Source organism: Peromyscus californicus, unplaced genomic scaffold, assembly GCF_007827085.1.
Source record: "Peromyscus californicus insignis strain IS unplaced genomic scaffold, ASM782708v3 Scaffold_6__1_contigs__length_162567912, whole genome shotgun sequence".
Classification (NCBI taxonomy): domain Eukaryota; kingdom Metazoa; phylum Chordata; class Mammalia; order Rodentia; family Cricetidae; genus Peromyscus; species Peromyscus californicus.
In genome coordinates this window covers 152,211,893-152,225,552 of record NW_026294584.1, presented here as the reverse complement: position 1 = coordinate 152,225,552, position 13,660 = coordinate 152,211,893, and the positions used below count along the sequence as shown (strand labels likewise).

The window sequence follows — 13,660 nt, the reverse complement described above, 5'->3', positions numbered from 1 at the left end:
GCTTAGGGAAGCAGATATCAATAAGATGTAAAATGAAAAGTGAATATTCACAATGTCCACAGAAGCAGAGTAGAGTAGGATGGACCTGGTGTGTATCTGGGGATAGCACAGTGTGCTATGTCACTATAGTGTCATGGCATGGGCTTGACAGAGATGGAGACATTTGCTCAAGATCTGAAGGATGTGTGGGAGTCAGAAAAGTGGACATGGCAGCCAAAAGAACCATTTTTGGAAGAAGGGGTTGGCTGATCAAAGATTCCAAGGACGAAGCATGCCCGGGTGCCCAGGGGACAGAAAGGAGGCCATGGGCTTGATCTGTGAGGATAGAGGGACACAACGAAAGTTAACATCAGAGAGACAGACAGCTGTGGAGAAGTCAGCAATAGGGCCTTTTAGGTTATTTTAAAGGCTAGGGCTTCTCTCTGAGATTAGAAGCCCCCGCAGAGTTTAGAGCAGAATGACATCAGCATCCCAGAGGCCAGGGTGTTGGGAAGAGAATGTAAGGGGTGAGGGTTCCTAGAAACCAGGAGCTGTGTAGAAGGCATGTGTGGTAACCCACGATAAAGATGACAGCAGGAACTTGGACTAGAGAGGAAGTAGGAAAAGAATGTAAGTGACTGGACTTGGGATGTAGTTTGAAGATAGGTCTAATAGGCCTTCTTAATTGACTAGAACACACACACACACACACGAGAGAGAGAGAGAGAGAGAGAGAGAGAGAGAGAGAGAGAGAGAGAGAGAATAAGGAGGTGTTAAGTATGATTCAAGGGCTTTATTTTTTTGGCTATTAACACCTGAAAGGTAGGCTTATTATTAACCAAGAGAAAGAGAAACACTGTGTATAAGACATGTAGGGGAAGAAGATTAGAAACTCTGTTTTTGAGACAGCAAATTTGAGATCTTTATTAGATACTCAGAGGGATATTTAGCAGTCAATTGGACACTAGCAGCTGGAGTTTGGAGAGTGTCGGACGGAGTTATAAAGCTGGGAACCATTAGCATTCAGATAACATTTAAAGCTTCGAGAATGGATGAGACCATTACCAGGGAGGGATGAAGGGAGTACTGAGTAGGGAGCCTGGGTCACTGCAGCCCAGGGGTCTCCTGGAGGCACGAGACCCTTGCGCTGGAGAATGAGAACAACAGGCCAAGGTTTCAAAAAGAGCATGGAAGGTGTGTGAGAAGTCACTGGAAGAGAGTGTGTGGACAGCAGTCACTGAGTGCCCTGATCCTGTTGATGGGAGAGATCAGACCGGAGATGGAAACAGAGAGCTGGGTTTAGCTGCATGGAGGTTTTCACTGAAGTGGTGGGACAAACAGCTGCCTCTGACGGGCATGGAAGGACATTGGAAGACAGAAACCGCAGAAGGCAGAGACAGCCATTTGAAAACCGTGAAGAGGAGCAGAGTGTTGGGATGATGTGGTTAAGGAGCTGTGTCAAGCGCACAGCTGGGGACTGATTTGGGAGAAGCACCCATCACTCTTTTCCAGTAGGGAGGTGAACCACAGAAGCTGCTAGTGCTGCAGGCAGGGGGCAGCCCTGGAAGACTGTGGAAGTTTCCTTTGATGGAGTCCAAGTGGGAAAGAAATTCCCCCGGGGGGGGGGGGGATGTGGACAAAGGGAGAAGATGTTGAGGTTTCAGCAGAAGAGAGGGTGTGTCACCATTGTCCATAAGACAGAACAGGGAACAGTGTAAGAGGCAACAGAGCAGTTGCTCACAATGTTAATGACTTTCTGGGATGGAGCCATCATGCATTTTAGTGAGACCCTGTTGGCTCATATAAGTCACTGATGTAGTTTTCAGTGACTAAATGTAGAGGCTTTCATATGTTTATATGATTATATAAATGACCAAACAAAACAATCTGAATTCCTTGTTTTAATGAAGCAAATAAAGATTAAAGAAATAAAACCAATGACCATTTACAAGGCAGATGTTTTAATTTTTAAATGTCCAGTTTGATCATTTTGAAGGCATACAACCCTGGGTCTGCCTGCTCTGCAGGCAACACTCTGTAAGATTATCTAGTCAGGCCATGGTGAGCACAGGGGAAGGTTCAAGAGCAATGACGATATTTAACAAATGAAAAGGAGTTTTGACAGTAAACTCAAAGGTCTGACGTTTTGGGTTTGGGCATTAGTAAAGGTTTAAGGTGTGAACATGATCATGGCTGGGAGAAACAATGATAATGAATTAACTGATATCAAAAGGAAATCCTTCTAAGAGCTGAACTTAAGAATTCCAGGCCACATCCAAGGACTTGGGACCCCAGCAGTAGGGAGACAGAGGCAAGTGGACCACTGTGAGTTTGGGGCCAGCTTGGTCTACATAGCTAGTTCTAGGCCAGTTACGGATATGTAGTAAGATGCCCGTCTCAAAAAGAAAAAATCCCTACATGAATATGGGAAAGAAATTTGTAGGGAGGAGTGGTTGTTGATAGGAGTGGGAGGGAACTGAGATACGGTGAGGGGTGAGAGTAATGAAAGCCTTTACATACACACACATACATTGGTAAAGAACAAAATCTAAGTAATAATAGAAAAATCTTAGTTTTCTTGATAGAAAAATTATAATACATGGCAGGTGTTCACCAATTCTCTCAATAAATATGATCATGACTAGACATGTGGGTTGTACACATATTTAAGTTTTAAATCAATTGCAGACGTTCTTAGCTTTCAAATTCATTCATGAGCATTTCCTAGCTGTCATTCTTTAGAAAACATCTTGAAAGTATAATTTTGACTACAACAAGCAATTAAGACAAGATGTGCACCTATGTTTGATTCAAAACATATATTAAAATTAATCATTCTTTCATTATTTTGTATATGGAATTTTACATGGTGAATATTATGATAGGGAAACAATGAAAGAATAGAGAAAAAATAACTAAAAAAGACTGATTTTGATCTGGTTCCCTTATGTCCTTCATACTCTGCTATCTTCCATAAGAAAGATATCTTGTTTATGTGATAGAGGGAATTAGAAATTAAAAACTTGCAAGTACTTAATCAATAATGCATATGCTAATGGCATTGGTTAGATAATAGTGTTTCCTAGTGGGTACCACTTTTCTTCATTGAGGGGAACATTGGAGAGTTGAATGTTAATTGCTCCCACAAATACAGCTTTGCTCTTCACAATAAGCATTAAGACATGGCCTTGGAGCTCCAAGACTTCATCATACACCACCTGAAAATGGAAAGAGAAGGAACATATAAATCAGATATGATTGAATGCATCTTTCTTTTCAGTACTGATTTGTAACACAAATCTTAAAAGGTCTTATTGCTGTGGGATGTCTTTCTGTACACTGTGAATATGTATTGCTCTAATTAGTTGATAAATAAAATGCTGATTGACCAGTAACCAGATAGGAAGTATAGATGGGGCAAGCAGACAAAGAGAATGATGGGAAGAGGAAGGCTGAGTCAGGAGTGGCCAGCCAGACACAGAGGAAGCAAGATGACAAGGTAGAACTGTAAAAAGGTACCAAGTCACATGGCTAAACATAAATGAGAACTATGGGTTAATTTACGTGTAAGAGTTAGTCAGTAATAAGCCTGTGCTAATGTCCAAGAAGTTATAATTAACATAAGCTTCTGTGTATTTACTTGGGGGGATGTGAGTGCGAGAGATTTATTTCAACCACTGACTGGCTGGGACACAGGAAAACTTCCAACTACATCTTATAATTAAAACAAAACAAAACAAAACCTGGAGCCAGATATTGGAGTGAAAGCTGAAAGATCGGAGAATCAGAACAAGCCACAACCAACCTCACCTCACCAACTCCTCAGCCGATCCTGTTTCCACGAATCCTCAGACTGAAAGCCTTTGAGTCCTCACCCCTGAGGGTCTCAGTTGAACTGCTCTTAGTTCCTGTCTCCTCATGCCTTACATACCATTCTCCACCCAGCCATGTCACTTCCTGGGATTAAAGGCGTGTGTGCCTTCCAAACAAAGACATGAGATCTCGAGTGCTGGGGTTAAAGGTGTGTGTCACACTGTCTGAATCTGTTCCCAGTGTGGCCTTGAACTCACAGAGATCCAGATGGATCTCTGCCTCTCGCATGATAGGATTAAGGGTATGTGCCACCACTGTTTGGCCTCTATGTCTAATCTAGTGGTTGGCTCTGTCCTCTGATCCCCAGATAAGTTTTATTGGGGTGCACAATATATCACTATGCTGATTTGAATTTTAAAAATGATGCTAACATCTGATACCCTGGAGACAATAGGCTTATGTCAAAATATTTTGTTTCCAATGTTAACCCTGAAGAGCCTAGGTCTAATACTATAATGGACTATTTCTCCAAGAATCTTAACAGTTACTGATTCCATTAAAATTTCCCCCTCCAAATTCAGTGATTCTGTCAATTATTCACTAGGAATACGGTCAAATACTCTCTGCCTTTAACCACCCTTGGATCTATTGACTGCCACAGGAGCTTGGGTACCACACAGTGCTGCAGGTCTGTGGGGAAAGACAGGCCAGTTCATATGTTTTCCTTGTGCTGCTTGAATGAAGAAGGTAGTATTTTCTTGCACATGTGATGGAATCATTTTCTGATTACTTCTTTTACTTAAAACTGCATGACTTTTGATTATAAAAAATATGTTTATTCAATCAATACTTATGATACAAACAAAAACAAAAAAGAAAGGAAAAAATCTGCCTTTCCACCATAGAGAGATAATCACAGTTAACATTTTGATGTTCTTCTGGTTTTATATATGCAATTACTTGTTTTTCTTTTTAAAGATATGACTTGTATAATATGTATAAATAAACAATTGTTCACGTGATTTAATTTTTTCCCCAATGGGGCCTGTTCGACTTTGCTTTCTAATATTCAGGACATACAGTCATGACAATTACAGACTTGTTGAGGCCAAGAGACATTGGAAGTGAGGTATGGATGAAGATGTTAGTTATGAGACGTGAAAGGAATGGAGGCCTTGAGTGGAAAGCCAACACGGTTGTCAGGGAAACGTGTTAGAACACATTGAAAGGAAGGAGTTTCACACAGTGCTACAGGTTTGCTATTTACAGCCACATTCCAAGGCAGAAGGAAGGGTTCTCTGTATATGCAAAATAGGAGGCAGCTTGAGAGGAAAGTCCCCAGACTTTCTGTGGCCTCCTCTGTGCTTGGGGATAGGGTTTCTGAACAATTTCAAGGTGTTGACATCCCTTTATCATCCCTGATGTCATCACTGGTTGAGGCCCCAAAGGTAATCCATTGCTGAGCATGTGTTTGCCTGTGATTTCTTTCCTGATATTGAATAAATAGAAGTTATCAATGACATTTAGTTCAAGATCAACCTGTTCTCTGCCTTAGACAAAAATTTACTTAGCAAGTAAAAACTAAATCATGGGACATGGAATGCAACGTTATCTAGTCTCCTCATCCAGCTACTTCATCTTGCAGAATCTTACTTCAGTTCCACATGGAAAATTATCTTCAGTTTTCTAGTATTTCTGTTCAAAGTATCCCAAGCCAGGCCTGGGGTAAAGGGATAATGAAAGATTTTAGAGAATGCTTCAAACACTCCCAAATTTACTCCCTGAAACTCATGTTCTTTCACTGTAGCTGGATGCTCAGTGCCCAGAAATCCATCCAGAACATCAGGGAAAGCACCCCCTCTCCCCAGTCCTTCCACAGTGGCCACCTTCAACTTTCTGACTTGTTCTCCACTTTGTTTCCTATAACATGTCAACAATGACTTCCTCGTCTGTCTGTCCTGCAGAGAAAATAGATGAAGGGCCCTTTGGCATGATAGTGGGGAGGGGGAGGTGGTACAATCCCAAGCAGTGGGAAAGATCTAGCTCAAGGACTCTGTGAATTGGACAAGTCAATTCTAAAGGGAGAATTTTTCAACAAAATACAGCAATAACATATTCACACGAATCTGTCATCAGCTGTGAACTTTTGCATGTGTTAATAATAACACTAACCTGCAGCACTGTGGAAAAGAATTAATGAAAGAATAATGCAAGCTTTATGCCAAATATTCAACACTCATAAATCAACTTAAAATATCCATCAAATACACTAGCAGAGGGATTTTTTTTTCATCACTTGGCTGAGGAATATTCTTCCAGACACAAGTGATTTCCAGATGCACCCAGAAAAGTAGGAAGTCTTGGGAAGTGACTTTACTTGGGAAGTGAAATTTATTATTTTCCTGCACCAAATATAAACATTGGGACTTACAAATCCTATGTTACTTGGTAGATTTAACATTTCCTCAGTCATGCAAATCATTTCCTTTAAGTGAGCAAAGTTAAAGCATTGATGGTATATAGCAGCTCCTAATTGTTCTGTGCACCCATAGTGCTGTGTTTTTTTTTAATACTCTTTTACCATACAATGAATAGTTGATGGGTCATGCTAGAGAAGAACACAGATAAATATATTCTTCGTGGTGTTTTCATCAAATGACTTAGTATGTCTTGATACAAATGGAATAAAGAATAAATATTTCTTTTAATTAAGTTTTATAGTATATACATACATTTTTACCTATAAGCATGAGGCAAGTCTTCAGTTCCTCTGACAAATACAGAATTTGTGGGCTTGGAATTGGTACCTCAAATAGAAAGCTTTGAGTGTAATGGGTATCTATTAGCTCATACACAGGCATTCACTGGACATTATTTGACACAAGGGCCTAATATATATTGCTAAAGAGCATTTTCATGAGTGTGGTGGGAGAGGAATAAAAAGGAGATCAGTGTGCCCATGCTAGTGGGAAGACTATCAGGGAGGCAGGGGTGAAAGGCAGCTCAGCACACCTGAGAACAGAGAAGTGCGAGAGAGACAGGATCCTGTGGTGGAGTGGATTTGGGCTTTGGCATCAGTCACATCTGAGACTGAATAAACTTTGTGTCCTCTGGGTTTCAATATCTTTTACATATACACGCACCAGACATTTAATGAAAAGATGTATCCTGAAACAGTGTCATTTGGTGACCTTTGTCCTCTTGTGAAGATGATTGCAGTGTTGTAGGTGACAGAAAGTTAAGGGAGTACTGTCTTATAGTGGATCAATCCTCTGAAACTTGTAGTATATAACTGAACAAGTTTTATCATCTTGTGAACATCAGAAGAGTTGAGGCTGGGGAGATAGCTCATCAGCAAAGAACAAAGACCAGAGTTTAAGCCTCAGAACCCATGGGAAGAAAAACTAGGTGTAGCAGGGTGTAGTGGTGCATGTCTTTCAATCCCAGGACTTGGAAGTGAGGCAGAGGCAGAGGAGGGAGGATCTTTGTAAATCTGAAGCCAGCCTAGCCTACATTCTGGGAGACCTTGTCTCAAAAACAAACAAACAAACAAACAAAGCTAGTGAAAATACAGCATCTGAGGAAGGACACACCTAATGCTGACCTCTGGTCTCCATATACGTACATAGAGATGTGCATGCACATAAGCACACATGTATACACACAGACAGACACATACATTCACACACAGAGGTAGAGAGAGATACAGAGAGAGAGAGAGAGAGAGAGAGAGAGAGAGAGAGAGAGAGAGAGAGAGAGAGAGGAGACAGAGAATGATGATGTCGAATAGGTAACAACGGCTCCAGCTTGCTGACTAGACCTAAAGCATTGTCCATGTACCTTCACCACTCGTTTGGTTAGGTACTCTGCTCTGCAAGAGAGCTTTAGGCAGGTAAAGCACGTAACATGCCTGTCCCGTCCTTTCTAGTGTTTCCTTTAGAATTTCTGTATAATACCCCCCAAAAGGACAGTGTAGAAACACCTCGACTATAATCATGTAATTCTGTTACAGGGTAGAGATTCTACTTTCATTATTGATTACATGAATCCCTTAACAATGATAGTTTTCAACCAGATATTAGAGGTAGCTGAGCACACAGAATAATGGTGTGAGGTCTAGAATCACACACAGCTCTGTTTCTGAAAGCTGTCAGGATGGCGCCCTAAGCAGCCTGCTCTGACCTAGATGCACCATGGGATTTCTGTAAGACAGGAATTCAGAGAGACTGCTGGCAAAGCCTGCTGAGATGCACACTGGGAAGTGTCAAATAGACAAGCTGGGCCCTGGAGCACAGCTTTGGTCATTGAAGGGTGGAGCCTCTGCCACTGGACCAAGTCCTTGAACTAGCTAGCCCTCCCTCTGAGGGACCTACGAATAAAAAAAAAAGGAAGAATTACTTCAGTGAAATTGTGGTAAGACATCGATATGCAACATCTTATCTCCTTCCTATGTTTCTGAGAGATGTACACAAAGATCAAAGATGGGAACAATGTCTTTTTCTCTCACCTCACAGTATGCTGCAAGGTCTTGGCAGTTTGAGGAATCCCAGCTGTAGTGAGCGACTGATGTAATGAGCATGCTTTAGATGAGGTGGAAGAGCAAAGCTATTTAAAACCCATGGGTGCCATGTGATTGGCCTCTGAGCTCTTTAATAAGCACTGGGTCTCTTACTAAGGACATCTATTAGGGTGCCCTTGAAGATGCACAGAAATAAAGCAGAGCCTTATCATAGAAATTGGATCGTATATTGCAGTTGAGGGCAAGAGAAGATAAAGTCAGATGTCAAGTTAAATGTACATTTTGTGTATCTTTTATAATAAGCATTGCTGTATTGATACAGATGAAGAACATGACATGAGAAAACTTAGAATCTTGTGACCTATTTCTGTCCTGTGGCTCTCTAAATTCAACTGGCCTCTCACTGTCCCTGGATCAGTCTTTATCTACTCTCTGATGTTCACATTCCTTCAGATTTCTGCTGGTTTGGATTCCACGCACGTTATTTGTTTGTCCTTTAAAATGTGTACAAAATACAAATACTGCTTATTTGTGCTTTAGGCAGGCTTCAGCTACCTAAAGGAATTGTAGTGATTTTGAATCACCAGGCCATGGATTTAGGAAGACCTAGGATTATTTCAAAGCCATCAGAAAATTTATGTCCACAGCAAGAATTATAAAATAAACTTCATGCATGTGTACTTACTGCTGATTTTATAATCCATTGAGCTTTTGATGAATTAACTTCCACCTTATTAAAATAATACTGACTGTCTAGTGACTTTTTATTAAGTGTTTCCTTAGATTGCAAACACTAAATTGCAGGGTGGAGACTGAGTCCTTCCTTCCTTCTTTTCTTTCTATTGCAATAGCTATAGATTTGTGTGTGTGTGTGTGTGTGTGTGTGTGTGTGTGTGTGTGTGTGTGTGTGTGTGTATGTTGTTTATGTGGCAGCCAGAAGACCACCTCAGATATTGTTCCCTAGGGCACCATTCACCTAATCCATTTATTTTTAGATTAAAAATATTTTATGTGTATGAGTGTTTGCCTGAATGCATATGTGTATCACATGTGTGCAGTGCCCATGGAGGAGAAAAGAGGATGTCATATCACTTGGAGTTGGAGTTACAGACAGTTGTGATCCATCATGTTGGTGCTGGGACACAAACATGGGTGCTGTGGATGATTGATTGATAAATAAAGTGTTGATTGGCCAGTAGCCAGGCAGGAAGTATAGGCGGGACAAGGAGAGAGGAGAATTCTGGGAAGGAGAAGGCTGAGGCAGAGAGACGCTGCCAGCCACCATGATGAGGAGCAGGATGTAAAGTAAAGGTAAGCCACGAGCCACGTGGCAAGGTATAGATTTATAGAAATGGGTAATTTAAGATATAGGGACTAGGTAACAAGAAGCCTGAGCCATTAGGCCAAACAGTTTAAATAATGTAAGTGTCTGTGTTTTTATTTTATAAGTGGGCTGCGGGACTGCCGGGGATTGGTGGGAGCTGGAGAGAAACTCTCCAGCTATACATGGGTCCTCTGCAAGAACAGCTGGTGCTCTTAACTACCAAGTAATCTCTCCAGTCCTCTTCTTATCCTGTGATACAGGGTCTCTGAAAAGTTTCTTGACAGTGAGGTCAAGTGTCTTATATTCAAGGAAATAGACTCCATACTGCTGGATGTGTATCTTTAGCTATGAGTGGAGTGGACATTATTGTGAATAATAAGACATCAAAATATCGCTACTAATTTAGAGAATCCCTTGTAGGCATGCATGTATACACACTAATGCTTTATATACATTTTGCACACACACACACACACACACACACACACACACACACACACACATATAGTATCACTTATAAACCTACCTGAACTATTTAAAGACATACCTTTTCGAAGTCACCAAGTGTTAAATATATGAAAAGAGACATTTCTGTTATTCTCAGGAAATTTACATTCTAGGTCTAAAGGGTACAAAGCAGTGTAAGAGCTGGAGGTGCCAGTATTCACAGGTCACAGCAGCAGAGAAGGGCAGAGTGAGATGACTGGCTTTAGTGGGTCATTAGCACCATATACAACTATTTAAGTGAATTAGTATGGAGTTACAGTGACTAAAAAAGGCTTGACAGTGAATCTCGGTTGCCAGCTTGATGGGATTCAGAATTACCATGGAAACAAGCCTCTGAACATGCTAGTGAAGGAATTTCAAGAAGATGCACCCTGAATGTGGGCAACACCATGACCATCTGCCTGGAGTGCCTGCTGTCATGTCTTCCTACAATGATGGACTGCATCCTTCAATTGTGAGCTCCAACAAACAAGGCTCTCCTGATCTGCTTTTTCTATGTATTTTGTCACAGCCATGACACAAAAGCCAACTGCAAATGCTATAAAGTGTACAATTCCATTCATGTAACATTTAAAATGATAAATTCATAGGGATAGAAATCCAGCAGCAGTCAGAGGCAGACAATTGTGGCTGTAGTAAGGTGGTCTTTGTAAACCTTGGATGGCTCTGCTGTGTGCCTTGACTGTGGGATCAAGTATGAGACTCAAGCAATGCTCAGAGCTAGATATCTACATCCACAGAAGGGGTTTTTGGGGATGCTAAAGTTAGAGTGAGCTATTTGGGTCATACCAATGTCAATTTCCTGGTGTCCATACAAACTACAGTTATGCTAGCTATTACACGGGGGAAAGACCTCGAGGGGCATTGAGATCTGAATTATTTCTGCTAACTGCACACAAATCTAAAAAAAGAAAGGAACACTTGGTGCTATTCTTCCACAGGAGAACCAAAGAAAATTACTGAGTTAAAATTTAAGGGATGCGAATGCCACATTTAAAATTTTGGTCATCAGTTGGCAGTAAGGAACCTTCAAATAATTTAAATGGATGAGTAATAAGTGTGTCTAGATAACACTCTAGGTAGAAATGTAAAAGACTAAATAAAACTATTTAACAGACCCGGTTATGGTGGTACATGCGTTTAACCCCAGCACTTGGGAGGCAGAGGCAGGTAGATCTCTGTGAGTTCAAAGCCAGCCTGGTCTACGTAGCCAGTTCTAGACAAGCTGAGGTTACACAGTGAGATCCTGTCTCAAAACAAAGAATCAACACTCCAGAGGAGTAGGAGAACAGCTCTGTAATGGCTAGAGAGGCAGGGACCTCAGAGAGAATTGCACCAAGAAAAGAAGACCAGATTCAAGTCTGACAGTGCTCTAGCAGAAGAGGCACAGCTTTGTGCTTAGCTGAACATGTGCGTGAGAGAGAAGAAGGTGCCATTAGAAGGTGTTCTTTGACTTTTCACATAATTAAGCCGGTCAACATTCTAACACTGATGAGGAAGGGGCTCAGGTGGCCCCACCCCCATCTGAGGGGCTGCTGGGATAGGGGAGTCATTTCCCTTTGGGGGTGTGATCACTCTGTAGATAGCCCCACACATATGTGCATGCAGAGTGTACTAATTAGACACACTGAGTCATTATATATATATATATATATATATATATATATATATATATATATATTTGAGGCTGTCAAAGAATGAAAACTAACCCCCTACCCTCCCAAAAAGAAGCCATCTTTTGAGATGGCAAAGAAGCAAGCCTGCCTTCTAAGAGCCCAGGAGAACTTCACATGTCATGCTCCAGCAATGAGGACGAGGGGACAGGTCAAACCATGAGAGATAAAAGGTGTGGTTTGCACACCTGTAATCCTAGCACTTGAGGTGGAGGCAGGAGGATGAGAGGTACGTGGTCATCCTTGACCACAAAATGAGTTCCAGGCCATCCTGGGTCATATGAGAAGCTGGGGTGTGGAGGAATCAATACATACACAGCTTATACTGAGATGGTGATAGAAAACTCATGACTGTATCCAGACTTTATGTGTCTCTGTCACCATCCTTCAGTGTCCAGTGGAGACTGACTCCGGAACTCCCGAGGATGCTCAAACCAAAGGGTGTCTGTTTTTAAGACCATATAGCAATTCATGTTACAGGTGTCAAGGGAACAAAATATTCAGTGTTTAGGTATACCTGTGCACCTCACCCTGGGTACTGTAATCATCTGCAGCTCATTCATAACTCCTCAAGAAAATCATGCATGTTACTGTGATTCTTAGAGCATACTGAGAGAAAAGAACTTGGAGATGCTACCCACAGTTTTAAGACTTTTTCCATCAGAGGTTGGTTGAATTTCCAGATGCAGAACCTTTGGTTAGCAAGGGCTGTTTTTGACGGGGAGGCAGGCCAGGGTGGACTGTGGAACTTCAGCAAACAGCATTTTAAGAGGAAGAATGGCAGCAAATGAAAACAAGATGATGGTCAGAGAAAAACAGAAGAGAATTAGGAAAAGGTGGAACTTGGAGGCACAAGAGTGGTTTGTAAGGTACCTCACTGCCAATTTGCTCCTGCAGTGGGGGAAGAGCCTGAGCACCCATTGGATTTAACCATTCGGAGTCTGCTGATAGCTTGAGTGGAGCCCTACCAGTAAAGGTGAGAAGCTACACAACAGAGTATTGAAGGGTGAAGAGGAACCCGAGGACTGGAACAGCGCGTATGAGGTAATGGCAGGAGAGTTTGCAGCTGGTAGCAAGGGAAGGGACATTTGCTCAGAAAGGCTGAGATAGGAGTCAACACTCTTTGTCATCCTAGCACACAGAGAGGCTGAGGCAGGCGGATACCTGCTAGTGTGAAGCCCTGGCTGCACAGTAAGACTCTCCCAACAAACAACAGCTGAAACATCAAGGGAAGATGCTTTTGTTTTTAGAGATTAATGAGGAGACTGTGTGGTCAACGATGCAGCAAGAACAAAGAGGTAAACAATTGGGTCAGGAAAGATGAGGTCCAAGATAACCAATGCAGGGAGTGGATTTAGCAAGAAACCCAGAGAGTGGATCTGCTGTTTGCAGCATGCTGCAGCTTTGATTTGTGTTTTGTATGTTTGCTTTCTTTTTCACTTTGTCAAAAGAGATTTTATGAGACTCACTGTTCTTCACACAATAGCTTGTGATAAAATGATTAGGTAAGGAAAATCAAGTGCGCCAGAATAAGACTTAAAAGAATAAGATGAACTTGGTAGAGAAAATACAATGGAGTCAGGGAAAGTGTTAGTATGCAAAACAAGCCTTCCATGACTGCTGGAGGATGGCCTGTCAGAACTTTGACGGCTGAGTCTGTACTTTCCAGTTCCCATAGCATCTAGAGCACTGTTCAGAATGCTGGGACTATTTTGGGCAACATCACTCCTGTATGGAACAATGCTTCCAATTACCGAAAATTCTCCCTATTTGGTTGTGAAGCTGAAAAAAAAAAAAAACCCAAACAAAAACCTGGTAAGAAAAATACAAACTACTTGGCCAGGT

At 41.6% G+C, this 13,660-nt stretch overlaps 1 protein-coding gene across 3 annotated transcripts in view; it reads right to left on the bottom strand.

The window, feature by feature from the left end:
• Positions 1–1,991: 1,991 nt before the first annotated feature.
• Positions 1,992–13,660, bottom strand: part of Pik3c2g (phosphatidylinositol-4-phosphate 3-kinase catalytic subunit type 2 gamma) — a 326,663-nt gene continuing 314,994 nt past the window's right edge. For all 3 annotated transcript variants that reach the window (XM_052721754.1, XM_052721755.1, XM_052721756.1), the window contains one exon: positions 1,992–3,197. In XM_052721754.1, coding sequence (XP_052577714.1) covers positions 3,045–3,197 — 153 coding nt within the window. In that variant the 3' untranslated portion in view covers positions 1,992–3,044. The remainder of the gene's footprint in view (positions 3,198–13,660) is intronic.